General features: G+C 28.8%; 1 protein-coding gene across 3 annotated transcripts in view; it reads right to left on the reverse strand.

Moving 5' to 3' along the window:
- Positions 1-22,997, reverse strand: part of Pka-R2 (cAMP-dependent protein kinase type II regulatory subunit) — a 73,467-nt gene that overhangs the window by 12,368 nt on the left and 38,102 nt on the right. For all 3 annotated transcript variants that reach the window (XM_065513367.1, XM_065513365.1, XM_065513366.1), the window contains exon 3: positions 21,978-22,228. In XM_065513367.1, coding sequence (XP_065369439.1) covers positions 21,978-22,200 — 223 coding nt within the window. In that variant the 5' untranslated portion in view covers positions 22,201-22,228. The remainder of the gene's footprint in view (positions 1-21,977; positions 22,229-22,997) is intronic.

Below are 22,997 nucleotides of genomic sequence, written 5' to 3' on the forward strand. Positions count from 1 at the left end.
AAAAAGAATATTTTAATTAGATCTATCGCAAAGTTTTCGTTTAAGTTTAATTAGCTCGCGTTACTCTATCGTAGTACTTACTATAGTGTGACTTTGGTCTATAAAAAAGTGTTACGAAAAATGAAGCAACAACAAAAACAGATAAATTTTATTCTAATTAAAACAAAAATAACCAAACCTGCACTACACGCATAAATAAGGTTAGAAAGACAAAGTTAACCTTTTTCAAAGAAATAAAAAATAGAAGAAACAAACTAAATTAAATGTAACAAGCCTTTTTTCTATAGTACAAGAGAGAACAACTTTGACAATTTAAAATGTCAGAGGCAGAGGCGGTAACACCAACGTATACACACTCCTTGCTTAATCTGCATACATGACTTATTAAAGAGAATTTATTGTTGTCAAAAATAAATGACACAATTTTAATTAAGAATTGTTTTTTTTTTTGGTTTTTTAGATGATGAATTCTAATCACTGATTAAAAACACAAGTGAACGAAAGTGAGTGAACACCGCAATAAACCGTGTATAGAAAAGAATAGAACTGACAACTGAGAATGACAAACGTAGACTGAAGTTTGTCTACTAGACCAAAGATGTAAAAAGCCTGTGAAAATATTACACACACAGTATTTCTACATTAGATAGATAGACTGAATGACTGACTGACTGACTGACAAACAGACGCACATATCAACCAACCAACCAACCAATCCACCAACATACCCATAAAGATTCAACAAGTCATTAGCAGTTTATGCAAAATGAAGAACAAGAAGGAAAAAAGAACATGTTGAACAAAAAAAATAATGAAAAACTACTCATATTGTTCTCCTACACAAATACTCAATTTGACTAAAGCCAGCAAAATAAAAATAAAAAAAATTCAAACTACTCAACCTGTTGGTTACAGAGCCACACAAAAAAAAAACACAAAATCCTACATCCAAAAACAGCAACAGAACAGAACCACAAAAAAATGTTCAAAAATTACAACAGCTTCTGGTGGCACTGCCATTGTCGCTGCTGCTTTTACCTTTATATTAGACCTGCTCCTCAAATAAATTTGGGTGTAATTTGTTCCTTTAGCAACTAAAACAAATCGATGAAGACAATTGGTCAAAGTTGGCAATTGATGCAAAGTTAAATATTATTTTTTGGTACAAGTTTTCTTAACAACATTATGATCTCTGTAATTATTTATATGATTGCAGCAACCATAATATTTTAAAGCTACAATTCTAATGATTGCAGCAATCATATGTATGTATATATGATTGTAGTAATTGTGGATATGTTTGAGGCAATCATGTATATGATGAATGATATGATATTATGATAACCATACTCTGCGATCAAAATATTATGATGTAATGATTCATCATGGACATTCATTATTGCCTCACACATATACTTAATTACTACATACAATCATATTTGGGCATTCCCACAGAAAGGTCTACCTACTACCGTGACCGAAAATAAAAATGTTCGAAAACAAATGATTTTTGAAAACATTATTTTAAACAAAAAGTCAAAATTTGTATAATATTATGAGAAAATTGGACTGAAAAATGAAAATATAATTTTTTCTTGCTCTTATCTGCTTTTAATGACATTTTCTCTTTAGTATTTACTAGGGTATTCATTCGACTAATGATCATTCGATTAATCGAATAATTTCTTACGAATAATTTAAAAATGGCAATTTTCGAATAACGAATAATTCGAACAATTTTATGTAGAATAATCGAATAAAACGAATAAATGTTCATATATATTTAAATTTATTAAATTGCTTAAAATTTTTCATAATTTCAAATTTAAATAAGTAATAATGACTCACAAAAATTGTATTGTTTCTGAAATTCGACAAATAACTAAAGACAAAGGGACTTTTGATCACTGTAGATAAATGTTCCGATAGCTCCTTCTATAAATATATATGTAAATATTACAGCAAGAAGTTACAATTCTAAAAACAAATCTTTCAAAATTTTTAACTTAGGACCTTCAACCAATGAAAATAAAAGGAACGGAATAAAATATTTGTTATTTAGCTGGCGAAATATTAGAAGAATCACAATTTATAATCAAAATATTAACTTAGATTAAAGTGGAGTTGAATGTGATGGAGAATGTGATTTTGAAACGGTCATCGAAAGTGACATTGAGTATGACATTTATAATGATTACATTGAAATAGATGAAGGCCATGATCTTAAAAATATATTTATATAAGTGATGTTATTAACCGCGTACGTAAGTGTTGCAAAATATTTAATAAATCGAATGATAAACACAAATATTGCAAACTAACGTTTTGTTGCAAGAAAAGCATGGAGTTCGTCTTATACATGATTTTGAACATTGTTGAACATCGTTGAACATCTTTGTCTAACATGGTAATAAACTTTTTGCGTATCACGAGCTGCCTGACTTCAAATTAGCCACGTTCACTGACAATGATATCAAACTTTGGACAGATTCCCTTTATTGTGTAATTCCCAAAACCACTTTATTAAGCAAAGATTCTGCAACGTTGAATGAATAATACAATTTTTTATAAATAATTTCGAAATAGTGAATAATTAATTTAGAATTTAGAATTAGTTACTCAATTTAAAACCCGAATTAATGAATATTCTATTTGAATTCAGGATCATGTCCAACTAGCTCACATTTTTTAAAGCATAGATCCAAAACGGAAACTATTGGGTTTGCTAGTCAATTTGTAGATTGTTCGGGAGTTAATCTGGTCAGAATATTTCTGTTGAAAATTTAATGATGGACTTTGTTTTCGAATGTTTTTTAACATTATCAATAATTGAACTTTTTGTTTTTCTTTAACAATAAAATATTAAAAAACCGACATCAAAACTTCATTCTTTACTTTTTTTAAAAAAATTTAAATTATTCGAATAATTCGATTAATTTTAAACGTGTGATCGAATTATTCGAACAAGTTAAAATCTCTTATTCGAATTATTCGTTTTATTCGAACAAGAGAAAAATCGAATAATTCGAATACCCTAGTATTTACTGTTTACATACATATTTACATCATGGCTGCACTCATTTTATAAAATCTTTTTATCAACAACAAATTATTACAAAAAAAATTAAAAAAGGACGATTATTTGAGTTTGTTCATGTTCCAATGTCGCGTTCCGGTACCTAAATCATCGTTTGTTTTCTGTACTCCAAGATTGTTCTAATAAAGTAGCTGTACATTTTAATTCAAATCAAAATTTTAACTAAAAAACAAGTTACTGTATCTAATAATTAAACTAAACAATTTATGTGCTGTTTTTCTATAGCGAACGAGTGTTTTGAGGGGACGTTTTACATGTATTTTGTTTTTGTTACAATAAAAAAACACATGTTAAATTTCCACTCAAAGTACTCGTTCGCTATAGAAAAACAGCACATTATTTTGATATTCAAAGTGTGTCTCTTCGGGATCGTAAGTGTATTGTTTCTCAAAACAAATGTTTTTTTATGCCGAATGGGTAACTAAACGGTACTAGGGAAAAAAAGAATATTTCTGAAAAACTTGAGAGATTGAAATAAAAATTATGCTAAAACAAAAAAAAAAAAAATAATTTTGAGCCTCAAAATCAACAAAGAAGTCATAAATTGAATTATCAGAGGACTTAACGAAAAAGTTGAATTTAATTGACTAATTGGTATTACAAACATGACGAAAAAATATGTCGCGTGACAAATCATACTAAATGTTGTAAAATAAAAACCAATGCACACATTTCAACAAGATAATTCTCAATTGATAGCTTTAGACGTTTTAGACCCTAATTTTGTAAATCACGACACCAAAGTGATATTTATGTGGAAAGCAAAAACAAAATTATAAAATTTGTTTTTGTTTTATATAAAAAATTTTATCTGAATTTTGGTGCGTTTGTTCTGATCAGAATTTGTATATAAAACAAAAACAAATTTTTTAAATTTTGTTTTTGCTTTCCACATAAATATCACTTTGGTGTCGTGATTTACAAAATTAGGACCTAAATTAAAAAAAAAATAAATAAATTTTTTAAAGGCGTACGAATGTCACGTACGATACTGTGAAAATGTCCATATACATATGTATGATTACTGCAATCCTGTTATTCGTAGCTGTTACATATTATGGTTGTCGCAATCATTTAAATAATTACAGTAACCAATATTATAATATTGTTAAAAAACTTCATGCTGAAATGATTGCGGTGATCATGTTTTTTTTTCTATATGTTTGAAATAAATTTTATACATATATTGCATTTTTACACAAATGTTTGTTTCCAGATCATTACCAAATATTGTATAAATTATTTTAAAATTCTGAAGATTGATCAAACCCATCGCATCTTTATAAAAAACTGATTTTTGTATACAACGAAGAGCAGGTTTATTGTACATACACACTTACATATATCTATATAGTGCCAATAGAAACCATATTGTACCTACTCGAATACATAAGTATGTACAGTAGGATGGCCCTGTTTGTATTTAGGACAAATAATGTCGATGTTTCCAACTAAAATGAAAGTTTAATTTGTTTTTGGAGACCATTTCTCAAAATTTTTGTTCGGGCTCAAAGGACAAAAATAATCATTTTTTAATGTTTTTTATTTTTTCAACATTTCAAAAATATTGGAACTTTTTGCAAATTTTCGCTAAAATTTTAAGTTTTTTTAAATATTTACATAGAGTTATTTAAAGTATTTAATTTAAATTAATACATTAAAAACCCTAATATAATTAATTTCACCGAAACGGTTTTTTTTTCATTTTTCGAAATTTAATCTAGTTTGAATTTTTTCAAAATCAATTTTCTTCCCGATCTGATGTTAAATATAAATCTATTTATCTTAGAATGAATTAAACTTTCATTTTATTTGGTAACGACCCTAATGAAAGCATGTTTGCGTGTTGTAGTGGTAGAAATACCTACGGGTACATTGGTTTTGGTATGGGTTATTTATTATAAGACCAATTGATGACAGTAGCTTTGGTCCATTAACAAACATTTAACTAATACTCAATAACATGGACATCAACAACATTAACATCTCCATCGTAGTTGTTGTCGTCGTCATCGTCATCATCTTCATCTTCGCAAATATTGTTTTAGAACCACTGACTGTCAAACAGATTGATTGACTGACTGACTGAATAACAGCCCTAAAGCCACACACAGATGACATATGCCTTAAATATACCCAGCAGTTCTTGGTGACTGTACCGAAATAGTGATTTTACCTATCATTTAGGGTGACAACTAGTTATTTATGGGTCGATTATGGATGGCAACCGAACTTCAGTTGTCAAAATGCTATTACAAATGCAACTGGCAGCTATCATTTCGGTTGTCACATTGTCAACCAAAAATTTGTGGTTGCCCTCTGGCAACGCAACTGAAGTTTGCTTGCCATCCATAATCTACCCATAAGTAGTAATGTCAGTATACTTAAGCAAAAAACATATAAACTGTATGAGAATTAACTCAACACAATTTATATAAAACCATTTTTACTCACAAAAAAGTGCAGTACAAAATAAACGTTTAAAGTGACTCTAAATTACTTAAAGATGCTTAAGTGATAATTGACTTCACGCTAGACTACCTGGGATGTATAAAGTAACCAATTGACTTCTCTCTGCACTACAAGAGCAGCTGCGTGTCAAAAAACCCAACATATGTATATAAATTGGAATCCACCTAGTGATCAGGGATACATTGACTACTTGCTTAACTGCTGGGACGTATTAAAGAAACTGACCTTTTTAACTAACGTACTCAACAATACATACATAAAATTGTATGTATTTTCAACCGTAACACCCATCTCACAGCCAAAAATACACCCATACTCTCTCTAAAGGATGGACTAACTTTTAAATGTCTATATGAAGAATCTAATGAAGCTTTTTTGTAATAAAAAACATTTAGGTAAAAGTTAAACATATTAACAAACTCTGACATATTGCAAAAACTTGAATTCTTTTGAAAAATTTTACAAATTTAAAATTTAAGCCAATATATATTTGGGGGATTCAAACGGTCTGCTATTAGCTCATATTGTCATAATGTCCTAATATATTATGATAGTTTCAACAAATGTTTGTTGTGTATTTGAAAGGGTATTTGAATGATAACGGTAGCCAACCTTGCTTGTAAACGTATTACCAAACTCAGAGTCGGTGTGTTGAAGCACCGACTTTTTATCCGATTTTACCCAAATATTCACAGTTGTAATTTTATATTAAGTGTCACACTAATTAAATTAAAGTAATATTTTTTATTAATTAAAATCTAAACACTTCTTTAATTGAACAAAATTGTTTTCAGTTTTTAGAAATATCATTGATTTTGGCGAGAGCTGAAAACTTTATTTTATTTTTTTTATATTAAATTGTAGTACATTTACATAAAATGTTAAAAACTTTTATAGAAAAAAAAATCAACATATACGAGGTGCCGCAGAACAAAAGGTACTCTTTCGAATTTTTTTACAAATTGATTTTTTGGTATTTTTATAATATTTGGATTGAAATCATCTAGAAAAAATCAATTTCCCAAAATTTTTAAATTTTCAAAAAAGCACCTTTTGTTCTGCGGCTCCTCATATGTACTATACAAAAAAGGTTAGTTATCCTTACACTATAATAGAAAATATATGAGCAAACGTACAATGAATACACAAAAATATGTATTGATGGTTTTTTTTATTTTCTATTATACAAAAATAAAAATTAATTTAAACATTTTCTGTTATAAATGTATATCCTGACACTATTTAGGCAATAAAAAAAGAGGGAGGAATAAATTACTGTAGAATATATGTATTTGAATTTTGTTAGAGTTAGTAAGTATTCGAATCAATTTGGGTATTTTTTGTTGCAAAGTATATATGAAACGCAAAAAGTAGTTAGGAAACGGATACTTCTTTAGATTTAATTATTTATTAGAGGAAAATTTGCCCGAAAACCGAAACTTTTATAAAGAAAAATCATAGATTGTGAAATTTTAAAGGTCAAATTTTAGAATATAAGATATAAAATCTAAAAAGTTGTATTTTATTGTAAAATATCTATGTAAGCATCCTGTAAAAAGTTGATGCTGCAGGACAACTAAGAATTAGCTGAAATATTAGGAAATTAATAGTACATTTTAAGGATTCGATTTTTATATTCGGTTTCGGTCAAAAAAAATAGGTTTCGGTTGGACCCTGTTATTTGTATATCAGAGTGGAGTTTCGTGTTCAATTTTACCTGAAACCAAAACTGATTGGTTTCACATTACTCAGGGTTTAAATGTAAAAATTGGAAGTCCATGTGAACACATGATGTTTCATATGGATCACACGCTATGTACGTGTTTACATGTCCCAATACATGTCATAATACACATGCAATACATACCGTGTGACCCCCTATTAAACTATGCAAATAAGTAATCGATTAAATAAAATAATTGTTCCAGCACTAATGTTTGCTTATAAAATAATTATTGTCAACATGACTCTTGTTCATGTTCGTGCGAGTATGTGGGAATAATGTTGAACAAAATTAAAACAAAAAAAAAATACAAAAAATTCACTATGAGTCGAAAAGTGTTGGTTGGATTTTTTTATTTATATCTACATTTGTATGTTAAAATGATTGTGAGGGTGTTTCTATATGAGTCTATTTATTCATTGTCATCATTTTAACCAAAAATGTGAGAGTACAAGTTGTATTGTTCTTTTGTTTGAAATAGCAAAAACAAACTAGGGCATAAATACATCAAAAAAAACTTAATAAAATAAAAGGAAAAGATAAATTAAATAAAATAAAATGTGTACATACATACATACATAAAAATAAGACAATATTTAAAGATAATCAGGGCTATTCCTGTTTACTATTTGGAAAGTTTATATAAAGAATTGGCAAATATTTTTATTATTAAAGATGATAGCATATTATGTTTTTCTCAGATTATTATAACCATAATATTACGATATAATGAATCATAATGATCACGTGAATCGTAACATCAACATATTATGGTTGCCGCAATCATATAAATAATTACAGTGACGATAACATTGTTAAAAAACTTGTACAACTGTTGAAATGATTGCGGTGATCATGTACAACTATATTTTTCAGCGGCTGTTTAAAATTGCCCAAAGTCTATTTAAGTTATAAACTGTGTTCAAATATCAAATTAAGTTTCAAAGCTTATTTTAAGATTTTTAACATTTAAATGATCATAACATAAAGAAATGAAAGATTAGTAACCTAAAATTTTTTATGTAGAAAATTAATTAGAACAATTCTTCAAAATTTTGAATTTTCCTCATATCAATCCATTTGATAACTTAGGAGTATCTGCTATTACAAGCGGATTATCAACAAATCCTTAGTCTAAGACAATAAGAACTGGTATTATTTGACTTGTTAGTTAAACCAGGTTTAGCATGATATTAAGTTAAACATAAAACAATTTGATCCGAGCTACATTTAAACCCGTAAATTTTGTTAGCATTGTCATACTTTATTTTTTGTATGTGAAAAACAACAATATTTTCAATTTCATAAACGAAAAATAGAGTGCGTCCAACATAATTTTGTGGATTTTCAATAGCAAATTTTTGGTAGTTAATTTTAAATATTTTTAGGTCAACAAAATTTAACATTTTTTTTTAATTTTTTTTTTTCAAAGTTAAAATAAAACAAGTAAGAGTGCTATATTCGGCTATGCCGAATCTTATATACCCTTCACCTTTGTACATTGCCCACTTTCAGCGTACAGCATCCTAAATTTATCAAGAACACAAAAAACAACAACAACGCCAAACGAAACAGAACACCAAAAGAAAAAAGAAAAACAAAATACGCAAGGCAATGAAACCAACACACATCCAAACATACGTTTAATTGTATAAAAAACGACAACAACGCCAAAAGAAACAAAATACGTAAAGCATGCACATTCAAACATACGATCTGTTGATTTTTTGTCAAAAAAACCAACACACAACCAAACAAAAGTTTAGTTGTATAAAAAACAACAACAACGCCAAAAGAAACAAAACACAAAAAATAAACAAAATACGCAAAGCTTGCACATCCAACCATACGTTTTGTTGCTTTTTTGTCAAAGCATGCAATACATTGTGTTTTTTGATGAAATTTTCAGAGGTTGTCTCGGATTTTTGCTCATATCTCCGTTATTTATGGACGGATTTTGCTGATTTTAAATAGCAAAATTCTCGAAAGTATGTCTGACAGAATTGTTGAAGATTTGGATCCCGGAGATATCTGGGGCCTTCAGAAAATTGATTTCAACAGACAGACAGAATATATATACTTTATAGGGTCGGAAATGAAAAATGTAGAAATTACAAACGGAATGACAAACTTATATATACCCTTCTCACGAAGCTGAAGGGTATAAAAATTTATTTTATTAGTAAAAAAAAAATATGCATAAAAATTAACTACAATTTATGACAAAAAAAAAATGTCGGTTTAAAAGATACATTTCCCGATTTTTACCCATTATAGCTCCGACTTATTCTGACGTTCTATACGTCGTGGCAAAGGTTTTTAAAATAACTATCATTAGATATCCATATTATCTATATTAATGACTTAGTAATCCGTAGATCAAAAATAGGTAAAAAATTGAGGTTTAAATAGCAACAGAACAGGGTCTATAGCGGATATACTAATGTCTGAGTCATGTGTGTAAATTATTTAGAGGCTACGAAAAGTTGATTTCAACATACAGACGGATATGTCTATATCGACTCCGCTATCTATAACGATATATACTTTGTGGGGTCGCAAATGAAAAATGTAGAAATTACAAACAGAACGACAAACTTATATATACTCTTGTCACTCATGGTGAAGGATATAAAAATTACTATTAAATTATGCAGTTATTTTGTCAAAAAATCTATTGAGAGTTGAGGTCCTTAGTTTGAAGTTTATTTCTTTGTTTTCCAGAATCAGTTTAATTAACATATGAAAATAATATTATAAATGTATGTACATAAGATTATCAAACCATAAGCTCAAAGTTAAAAACAGCAAACATTATAAATAAAGAACATGTCTTTACTCTTCACCTGGTGTTCATTATAAATATTTTTTTTTAATATTTGTTTCCTTTTTCCCTCATGTTTATTAAGAACTAAGAGAAAACAATAATAGCGTGTCTTATGAAAAGCCTGATGTATAGAAACGATTTCCATAGGTAGAATTAAATGTCAAGGTAAATGTTATAGAAATGAACCATTTAAATATAGCAGCATTGAAATGAGATAAATCTGTCATTTGTCCGAAGACTTAGAAATTCTAATATCCTTTGGGCATTTAAAAGTTTGCTTTTAAGTGAATTAAAATTGTATCAGGAAATTTCAATAAAATGAAAAATTCTTTTAAAAAAAGTTTATAAAAAATTATTAAATTAACATTCACATGAAAAAAACGGTTTAAAATGAATATGTATTAAGGCAGCCACATTTTCTGGAGCAAAAAATGTCGATGTTCCCAAATAAAATGAAAGTTTAGTTTTTTGAGGACACCATTTCTTAAAATGTTTGTGCTGGTGTCAGTATTTGGAGAGCTGGATCAAAGGATAAAAAGATCTTATTTAAAATTATGAAATATTTACATCATGTGAAAGGCAATTTCAATGTTGTAGCAGAAATTTTCGTTTAAGTTAAAAAATATTCGAACTCTTGTAATTTCTGGCAATTCTTTTTTTTATTTTTTTAAGGAGTGAGATCGAAAAAACCTTAACATGCATTTTTCCTTAAAACTTTTAACCCAAGTATTATTTGATTTTTTTTAAATTACCTTTGAAAAGAATGTCAGTTACTATATTTAATGTCAATTATGTTCATTTGTTGTTAATCTGATTAAAATGAGTAACAAGAAAAAAGTGAGTACTAAAATTATTAAATATTTTCAACAAAACCCAACTTGGTTCTACAAAAAGTTGGCCAAACAATTAAAGGTCTGTCGTAAACTGATTCCAATGTTATTAAACAGTATCGGGAGAACTTGTTAGTTGATAGAAAACCTGATTCAGGTAGAAGGATGGTTCACATGTTTGTAAAGCCAATAAATAGAAAGCATTTTCAAAATTTTATTAAAAAAAAATATGCATAATGGATGACGAAACGTATGTTCTGGAAAATTTTTCGCAGCTTCGGAGTCAATATTTTTATGCTTCTGATGCTTGAGGGAATGTTGTAGAAAAGTTTAGGACCCAAAAGCAGAAAATTTTCCCAAAAAGCTCTTGGTATGGCAGGCAATATGCAGTTGCGGCAAAAGAAGCCAAACATTTGTTACAAAGGGCTCTATAAATACCGAAATGTATATCAAGGAATGTTTACAAAAGAGGGTGCTTCCATTCATAAGACTTCTTAATGTGTCCACTTATTTTTGGCCTGATTTGGCATCCTGTCACTATGGTAAGCAAGGTCTTGAGTAGTACAAGAACAAAAATGTGGTATTTGTACCAAGAGAGGCAAATTATTCAAACTGTCTGGAGCTAAGACCAGTGGAGAGATATTGTTAAAAGAGAATTGAAGAGCACAAAAAGGTGTCCAAAAGGATTTTAAACATAGAACAAAGTGAAAGAAAGCTCTATAAAAACCTATATGGATGGGTTTCCGGAAAAGGTTCATAAATTCGTCACTATTGATTAAAATTATAAAAATAATATATTTTTGTAATTTGTAATAATAATTTCAATCAAATAATAAAAAATCAAAATTGTAGGTTTAGTGGTTTCTTTTTTATTAACATTTATGTATGTTAAGATTTTTTCGATCTCGATTTTTTATTTGTATGAATTCATTTGCTTCATATGTAGGTCTTATTGATACTATTATTGTTTTTTTTTTCTTTATTGACACTATTTAAAGCACGCGACCATCACATGTATTTCAAAATACGTTTTCCTTTGCAAAGAAATTTCTTTATTTTTCATAAAATTTTATTAAATTGTTAAAACCTAAGCTGTGTTGTCAATTGTGTTTAAATGTTTAAAATAGAGACATAAATAAAAGGCGGAAATAGTACAAAAAAAGAAAATCTGTCTGTTATTTTCTGCTTGATCAACTGAAAGGAAATGTTCAACATTTTAAAAACTCTTTAATCAGGACAATATTTTTTTTTTAAATCAACTTCACTTCGATAAATATATAAAAAGGATATTAATAAATACAAACTCATACGCACACACACACACACTAACACACAAAAGAAAAAGCAATCATGTTAACATACACACTCATTTAGGTGAAATTTATTTGTAACAACAACAACATCATCATGAACAAATCCACTAACGTTCGATACAAACGAACGAACACAAGCGAACGAACGTACGTACGAACATTAAGATTGATTGAGTGGTTTTTATCTTATTAAACATCATGTTTATTTTATAAATATGTGTGTTTGTGTGTGCTAGTGAGTGCGCCACTGATGAATTAATTTGAAAACAAGTAGAGGAAGAAGCAGAAGATGAAGCAAAGAGAGAAATCACCCGAACAGGAAATTCTACTAATTGTCCTCTTTTCTTATTGAGTATTTTGTAAACAATATCAAGCATGATGTTCGTGTTTGTGCTCATGTTCGTGTTCATGGTGGTATTTGTTATTGTAAATATCCTTTAGTATTGGTACAACAATAACAGAAGACGAACTAACTGACTGACTGGCACTCAAACAAACGGAACTGATAACAACAAAAGCAACAACAACATCTACTGAAACAGAAGCAAATCAAACTACAAGAGAATTCTTTTGTTGTTTTATAATGCGACGAGTACTTTGTTCTTGTTATCGTTCTGCTACTGTTGTTGTCACTAGAACAACAACAACAACAACTTAATGTATTGTGTATATGTATGTATGTGTGTACCTACATAGATTGTTTGTTTATTTATTTATTTGTTGGCTGTGTAAATGTTGTTGATGTTTTGCGATTTCTGTTGCTGATATTTAATCAAACATATTCTTCCTTCACTTGTACACTCAGCATGATGTCTGTCTGTCTGGTCTTTTATCTATACAACGACGACGACGACAAAACTCGCTTACAAGTTTATTTAAATTTAAATGTATTTGTGCATGTGTAAACGTGTTGTGTGGAAATGTGTATCCTCTTTTATTTAACATCCGTTAGTATGTAGTTGCCGTATTTTATGTCATGTGTGCTGTTGTTGTATTATTTTAACCCCTTTAGATTTTTATTGATTTTACACGTAAATCATTATACATACATCTATGTATTTATCTATGAGTATACATACCTACATATGTTCATTAAGGTGATCCAAAAAAAAACTTGTTAATGTTTCCAATTAAAAGCTTAATTTATTCTAATATACATACAGTTATTCAGCATGTTTGTCCTAGCAACAGTTTATTGACGCCAGGAAAAACATTTTAATAAATGGTCTACTCAAACAAAATTAAAATTTCATTTCAATTAGTAACATCGACACCTTATTTTTCCTCCATAAAAACGTACATTTTAGTTGGTTTGATGACATTTCAGTTTGTTTGAAGAAGTATATAGAGTTGTCAATTATTCGAGTTTTATTTAATTCGAATAGAATTAATATTCGAGTGCTCGATGTATTTTTAAAATTTCCTGATTATTCGAATAAATTTAATAAAATATTCGAATAATTTAATAAAATTTATTTGAAACCAAAAAAATGTTAATAAAATATGTTAAATAGGTTTTTAATTTAAAAAATTTTAAGGTAAGGAGTGAGATCGAAAAAATCTTAACATACATAAATGTTAATAAAAATGAAACCACTAAACCTACAATTTTAATTATTTTTTATTTGATTGAAATTATTATTACAACTTACAAAAAATATTATTTTTATAGCTCTAATCAATAGTGATGAATTTATGAATCTTTTCCTGAAACACTTCCATTAATGTTTTTATAATGCTTTCCTTTTTTGTGGTCTTCAATTATCTTTTAACATTGCCCAATATATCTACATTGACCTTAGCTACAGGCAGTTTGGAGGATTTACATCTCTTGGTACAAATACCACATTATTGTACCATAGTGACAGGATGCCAAATCAGACCAAAAATAAGTGTACACATTGAGAAGTCTTATGAATGGAAGCATCCTCTTTTGTAAACATTCCTTGATGAAAATTTCGGTATTTATAGAGCCCTTTGTAACAAATGTTTGGCTTCTTTTGCCGCAACTGCGTATACTTGCCATACCATGAACTTTTTGGGTCCTAAACTTTTCTACAACATTCCCTCAAGCATCAGCAACATAGAAATATTGATCCGGAAGCTGCGAAAAAATTTCCAGAGTTTCCTTAAAACTTTTAACCCAAGTATTATTTGATTTTTTTTTATCTGTTACCTTTGAAATATATGTCAGTTATTATGTTTAATGTCAATCATTTGTTATGCAGCAGGTATATTTTTTTTATAAAATTTGACTTCAATTTCCGTTCTCTGTCTTTGGCCTCTAAATTTTCAGCAGAGTTCCTGCCAGGAACTTTTAAAGCCTTGTATATTTTTAAACCTGCATTGGCTTTAACTTTTCGTACCAAATAGTTCGAGTACTGCGCTAACGGATGTGTTGGGTGCTCTTTTGAAAATGTTTTCTATTTATAGACTTTAGAAACATCATGTGGACCATTACATCTACATGAACCAGGTTTTTTCTCTTCCGATACTGTTTGGAATCAGTTTGACGGCAGACCTTTGATTGTTTGGCCATTTTTTTGTAGGACCAAGTTGGATTTTGTTGAAAATATTTAATAATTTTAGTACGCACTTTTTTCTCGTCACTCATTTTAATCGGATTAACAACAAATGAACATAATTGACATTAAACATAGTAACTGACATACTTTTCAAAGGTAACTTAATCAAAAAATTCTTGGGTTAAAAGTTTTAAGGAAAAACGTGTGTTAAGGTTTTTTATCTCACTACTTACTTTAACCTTTCCTAGAAATTTGTTAAATTAGCTGTGAAATATTCCGATCAAGATGATTTAATCCAAAGTTTTCTCATACAATTTCCAATGTAACCCACTTGAAATAATATTATAAATTATTGGTCTTGGTTTTTTGCTATATTTTTCTCCAAATTTTTGTTTATATTAACTATTTTTTTTTTAATTTAAACTTGAAAATAAATTAATTTGAGTATTCGATTAATCGACAATTACTAATCGAATATTTTTTTATTGTAAATTGAAAAATGTTATTGAGCGATTATTCGAATAATTTTTATTCGAATGACAATCCTAGTAGTAAACTAAGAGCTTTATAAAAAGAAAATTTCAAACCAAATCAAAATTTTAAATCATAAATTTATTATTATGACAATTGGAAACATCAACAAAAAATTTGGGCTTTAAGCAAACAGGACCATCCTAATTTACATTCATATGCAAGTTAAAAAAAAGTAAGTTTTCACTTTTATAAAAAACTGTGTACGTGTGTTCGTGTTCGAATACATAAGTAAAAATAACTGAATATTGTTAATATTGGCGCGTGTCTATTTTGTCTTTGTTCATTGATGTTGAACATGTGATAAACTGAAACGGGTTTTGTTTTTTTTAAATTAAAGAGAGAAAATGTTTATTGAATAAAAAAAAGGTAAACCAGCAACAAAACATCATACACTAATACAAATATAAATATAAGTAAATGTATATAAGTGTGTGTTTGCATGTGTGTGTTGAATAAAAAGGACCTCAGTCACCTTATTTAACTTAAGTGGCAATATGAATACAATTAGTGATTTTAATATGTGTGTGGGAGTATGTGGCTGAGTGAGCGCTTTAAATTATACAGAGGCTGATAATTTATGCTATGGAAAATTGATAAATACTGCTTACAAAATGTAACCATGAATAGCATATTTTATGAAGTTATTACCCTATATTTTCATTCCACTTAAAAACAAGTGCGAGAGCTATATTCGGCAGTGCCGAATAATATATATCCATCACCAAATTATACTTTTTTTTTAAAATTTATAGGTAGACAAAATTTAAAAAAAAATCCGATTTTTTTTTGAATTATTAATAAAAAAATGTTAAGGCAAAAATTTTTTTTTAATTTTTTATTAAAAAATTTTTTTTTTTCTAAAATTTTATGACAAAAAATATTTTTCTCGATTTTGGCCCATTGTAGGACCGACTTGTTATGGCTTTATATACCTCGTTGCAAAGGTCTTTGAAATATCTAGCATTAGATATCCAATAAAGGAACTGAAACTTAAAATCTCAAATAACTTTTTGTTCCATCAGATTCCGTATTTTTTATACCCTTCACCTTCGTGAGAAGGGTATATATAAGTTTGTCATTCCGTTTGTAATTTCTACATTTTTCATTTCCGACCCTATAAAGTATATATATTCTGGATCCTTATAGATAGCGGAGTCGATTAAGCCATGTCCATCAGTCTGTTGAAATAAATTTTCTGAAGACCCCTGATATATTAGTGATCCAAATCTTCAATAATTCTGTCAGACATGCTTTCGAGAAGTTTCCTATTTAAAATCAGCAAAATCGTTCCACAAATGGCTGAGATATGAGGAAAAAACCAGGACAACCTCGATTTTTGACCTATATCTGGATTACTAAGTCATTAATATAGACAATATGGATATCCAATGATAGATATTTCAAACACCTTTGCAACGAAGACCATAGTAAGTTGGACCTACAATGGGTCATAATCGGAAAAAATATTTTTTAACCTGAATTTTTTTTTTCACCAAAAAAAAATTTAAAAGACAATTTTTTTTAGAAATTCAAAAAAAAATAATTAAAAAAAAAATTTTTCAAAATAAATTTTGTTTACCTAAAAATATTTAAAATTTGTATTTTAAAGAATAATTTGGTGAAGGGTATATAAGATATATAAGCCGAATATAGCTCTCTTACTTGTTTTTTTATAAAAACCCTCTGGTCACGTTATACTTACAACATTCATACAATGTAGAATGTTGGTTAGAGTTGTTTAATTAGAAAAATATAATTATATTCATATTCATATTCGTATGTATGTATTTGGATTTCATTATATTGTATAATAGACTTCTTTTTATAGACATTAAAGACCTTTTTTATTTTGCATTTGATTTATTTTTAATTTTTATAAAAAACAATGTAAAATATTGATTTTAATAATGAATAAGAGCCCATTTACATTGGCAACTTTTCATGCCATAAATTGCATCAACTTTTTTGTTGCTTGGGTAGAAGTCGCATGAGTAGCAATTGTTTTCATGTTTTTCTTTTGAATTGTTGTTAGTTGTCAAAAATTATTATGAAAAGTTGCAAGGCACAACTTGATATGTGTAAACGTGAAAGGGGTTTCGAAGCAATTTTAAAAGAAAATGGAAATAGGTTTTAAAGAGATATATTTAGATCAGTAGCCGACATAAAAATCTAATTCTTTAACTTCATAGAATTATTATATTTATCGTTTAATTAATTCCTAATGGCATGCATTCGAAAGCTATTTTGAAATGGATTTGAATTAACGAAAACTTGAATGATTCAATAAGGAATTAATTCTATACAGAATGAATTCTCAAAGCAATGAATTGAAAACGTTTAAAGTACTATAGAATTAAGCCTATGAATTAATTCGTAATGAATTCATTCACTGAATGGTTATGAAATAAAATTTTAAAATTTTGAAAACAGAATTATTGAGTGCATGACATAAAAATTCGGGTTTTAAAAATGATGGCTTAATTTTTAAACGCGGTTTTTGTTTTTAATAACTTATATGTAATTTTGAAGGGTACACATCTGTCATTTATTCTCACTAATGGCGTTTTCTTTTCTGACACAAAATGTTGCCAACATATTTTGCACCTTTTATTTAAAGTTACCCATACCCTCATAATGTTTTACATTTTTAACGATTACAATAGAACAAAAACCATTACCATTTATGCAATTTTCTTTTTTTCCTGTTTAAAAAGTGATACATTTCTAACCCTTTGATAAAATTGAGGGTAAAACGTGTAGCATATCTTCGGGGTTTTAGGGCAACATTATTTGAATATAATACGTTATACCCTTACCAAACTACATTTGTTTTAGAAAAGAACACAGAAAAGGGTAAAAGGCTTAATAAAGGCATCATTTATGCCAGAAAAGAAAACGCTATTAGTTATTGAACATTATAGTGTAAACAGCAAAGTTTTTATTGCTTCGAAAATGTCGAATTTTGTACCAACCATATGCGGAAAGTTTTGCTTTACTTCTTTAATTTGAAGAAAAAGTGCCGCTGAAGCACACCGATTGCTCACCAAAGCTTATGGTGAATATGTTCGATTGGTTTCAACGTGCTAGAGATGGTTTGTGCGGTTCAGAAGTAGTGATTTTGATATGGAAGACGCCCAAGCCAGCCAATAAAAATTTTGAAGACCATGAATTGGAGGCATTAATCCATGAAGATTTTTGTCAAACTCAACAAGAGCTGGCAAAATGGTTGGGTGCAACTCAAGCAGCAATTTCAAAACTTTTGCGAGCAGCAGGATTCATCTAAAAGCAGGGAAATTGGGTACCATACGAATTGAAGCAAAGAGACTTTCAATGACGATTTTGCATATCTGAAATTATGCTTGAACATGCATTTTTGAACCGAATCATTGCTTGCGATTAAAAATGGATCCATTACGATAACCCGAAGAGCAAGAGATCGTATGCCAACCAGCCGAATCGATACCAAAGCCAAATATCCATGTATTTGGTGGGAGCAAAAGGGTCCTATCTATTAATTGCTGCTGAAATCTGACCAGACCATCACAAGGCACCTGTACCAAACACAATTGATTTGTTTGAAACGAGCATTGGTCAAAAAAGACCAGAATTTAGGCTGGATATGAAACCATAATATTCCATCATGACAACGTTCGGCCACATGTTGCATTACCAGTTAAAAACTATTTAGAAAGAAGTGGTTGGGAAGTTTTGCTTCATACGCTTTATGGATCAGGCCGTGCCCCGTCCGACTACTATTTGTTTAGATCGATGCAGAACTTCTCTCTGGGACACGCTTCACTTTGGAAATGATTATCCGATATTGGCTTGATTCGTTCTTGGTCTCAAAAGATGAGCAGTTCTTTTGATTCGAAATCCATATGTTGTCAGAAAGATGGGAAAAGGTTATATTAGCTAACAATGGCCAATACTTTGAATGAATTGTACAAACGTTTCAAAATAAAATCTAAAAATTTGAAACAAATCGGCATTTTTAAGCCGTACTATTTAGTTTTTCTTTTAAATAATGCAAGAAACAATAACAGTTCATTAACAGCTTCTCGAAACAACTTTTGACAAAATCGATCAAAATACATTGATGAAAGAACTACATTTAGATCTAGTTTTTAGTATTAAAATCAGAAACTTCATAAAAATGGGCATAGCTCATTTATACACAAAGCTAAATATATACAATATAATAAATAATTTATATGTTCACAAAAATAGACTTAAATAAAAAAGGAGCATTGTGCATGCTACTTGTTCAAAATATTAAAATTGTTTTTTATTTGAACAGAAAATCTAAAAATAAATTGTTTATACAAAAATATATACATATGTACCCTGTAGTCAGCCTAGGACCATATACATATGTATGTATATACATATATAGTCATACACACATACATATGAATGTATGTACATTACCGTGACTCCAAAAAAAAGTTGTAGATATTCAACTAAGAATAAAAATGTCCTTTTTTAAGGTTTTTATGATTTTTTCATATTTCTCGCAAAGGATACATATGAAATATTGGTATCATGCGAAAGCTAATTGAAAGCCGCTTTCAATGATGTATCGGAAATTTTCTTGTAAGTTCAAAAATATACGCAAATTTTTAATTGTTTGCAAAAATTTTAAGTTTTCATCATTGAAAGCGCTATTCAAAGAGCTTTTATATGATACCAATATTTCATATCGAGGGCCTATATTCAAAACAATCTATCTTTGATTTTCACGAAAATTACTTTTTGATGGTAAAATATTCAGTAAAACAGCCCTCATCTATGGTGTGAATTTCATAACAAATATATTTTTTTTTTTTACTGTTTTATTTGCATTTTTGTTATTTACCTCTCTTACCCTAGGTCTCCACGTAGCAATATTTATTGCTGCAATTGTCAAATTTGATTGCGTCAATGAAATTTGCGAGTGTAGACGGCAAATTGCCATATGTAGCAATCCATTGCGCAATGATTGCTCTACTGATTGCCTGAGCAATTATTGCTAAGCAATAAGCTGTCATTTCAGTTGTCATTAATGTACAATTTCTTCTTTCTATTATTCGGTGCGATTAATTTATACATATTTAATTTATTTAAGTACCAAAAGTAAAAAGAACAAAGAAATTAGTGAAAAAAATCATCCAATACAGAATATGGGCAAAATACAACCACAAAGTATACAGAGGCGACACGGCCTCGTTCGAAACAATTTCAACTGGTTTGGTTTTGTGCTTATTTATATAGTTGTTTGTTTTAACGCACTGACTGTATTAAACCGCAAATTTGTTTTCTCTTTCTATCGAAACAATTTCAAAAAAAGCTGATTTTAGTGTTTTTGAACTGTCAAATTTGACGCCTCTGTATACTTTGTGATACAACACAGTTTTTCATAGAACTTCTCGCGTTGAAAATTTTGTATTTGTGACGAACGTTTTCTCCACCTAAAGCAATCAGCAATCACTCTGCTGTTGTTCTGCCGACGTTATTGCTTGTGCTTAGCAATAAAAATTGCTACGTGGAGACATAGGGTTAATTTTTTCCTCTATCTTTCAAATAATTAATTTTCAAAAATTTATTTGGAATAATTTCTTCTTTACACCAATCAAACTCCAAAAAACTTAAAAAAGCAAAAAAAAAACAAAAATTTTTTCTATAACATTTCGTTTAATATTGTTTATTGTTAATTTTGTTTATCTTATGTTGTTTTATTAGCCGTTAACTTAAATAAATCACGTTTAAAACTGAAATCAAAATAATTAAATTTTATTAAAATGCAAAATGCTCTATCTTATCATTTTCAAACATAACATTGAATATTTTTAGAAGAAAAACCCTTTATCTATCATAAAGTCCACAATAATGCTAAAATGTTGCAACATGCAACCAATTATATGTGAGATTCAGTAGTTGCTTTAAAAAAATATTGTAAAATACCGAATTTTAATAACTCAAGTAAAACGCAAAAAACGGGTTTTTGGCTCTTATGAAAAGATGTGTTTTTTAAGATAGAAGGTTTTGAATATAGGCCCTCGATATGTTTTCTTTTGAGAGAAATATGAAACAAATCATAAAAATCCAAATACTGACGCTAGGACAAACATTTTGAGAAATTGTCTTCTTAAACAAACTAAACTTTCATTTAAAATTGAAACATTGTCACCTTATATTTCCTCCATAAAAATCGGACCACTCTAATGTACATATTTATATATATTGGTATATTGTACATATTTACACTTAGAAAACAAAGTATAATAAATAAATAAATATGTGTACAAAGGCTGGCTGACAAAGCGCCACATTGTTGCATGCCATACAATAATTGTCGTACAACACAAACGGCACAACTTTTTTTTATTCCTTCTTCACTTCTAAAACGTGCGTATTGCTTTTTATTTATTTTATTCTATTATTTTCTTCCTCTCCTGCCTCTGATGAGTTTAACATGAAATGTATGCATGTTTGTAACTATGAATATGAATCTATGACGTCAATCTTTTTTTTAATTTCTAGAGTTTGTCGTGATTGAATTACAAAAGAAGAATTACACAAAGAGAGCAAAAAGAATGTACACTCGCCATAAAAGGAATACTTAAATGGATTGATATGTAGGAGGTATGTAAATGTAGATGGTAATCGCATGTACTTACCATCTTCTTCTTCTTGAGACATAACACTATCGTCTACGGAACCACGATCCGTGTCTCGTATGAATCCTACTTGTCGGCGATTCTCTTGAAGTTTTGTAAAATATTCAACGGCAAAGTCGACAACATCACCTGGCTGTTCCAGCAGATAGGCAATGGAGAATTCCAATAGCACCTCTCTTAGTGCATCGGGCACTTGAATACGTTGCTTTTGTTCGTTTGACATTTCGATTGTGGTTTGTAATGGCTGATCTCTGAAAATTAAAAAAAGAAATGACAATAATAAATCAAATGTACTTTTAAATTGAAAAAAAAAACAAGTTCAATCTATGAAAATTTAGGTTTACCAAGAATGGTAGTCATACATATATATAGGATAAATAAAATTTTTGGGATCTTACAAAGTAAAGTTTTTGTTCGATGGTTTTCGGTTTTTTCTTTTAACATTTAGAACTATAAATCAAGTTTTCTTATAATAATTTGGATGGGAAAAGCAGACTTAACATTGAACAGAATTTTAAATCCTGATGATTCAAATACCAAGTTTTTCTAATTGTTCACTAGCATTTAATTAACTGTGAAATATACGATATATTTTCATGTTTTGAAACAAATAACTGAGACCTAGATCTGGGATTTAAAGGAGCACTAAGAATAATAACGAGTGAGATCGAAAAAATCTTAAATACATAACTGTTAATAAAATGAAGCCTCGAAACTTAAAGTTTTGATTTTTTTTATTTGATTGAAATTATAAAAATATTATTTTTATAGTTCTAATTTATGAACCTTTTCCGGAAACACTTCCATTGAGGTTTTTATAGAGCATTCTGTTTTTATACCCTTCACCATGAGTGGCAAAGTTTGTCATTCCGTTTGTAATTTCTAAATTTTTCATTTGCGACCCCACAAAGTATATATATTCTGGATCGTTATAGATGGCGAAGTCGATATGTATGTTGAAATCAACTTTCCGTAGCCCCCAAATAACTTACATACATGAATCATACATCAATATGTCCG

The sequence above is a fragment of the Calliphora vicina genome, chromosome 5 (assembly GCF_958450345.1).
Source record: "Calliphora vicina chromosome 5, idCalVici1.1, whole genome shotgun sequence".
NCBI classification, from domain to species: domain Eukaryota; kingdom Metazoa; phylum Arthropoda; class Insecta; order Diptera; family Calliphoridae; genus Calliphora; species Calliphora vicina.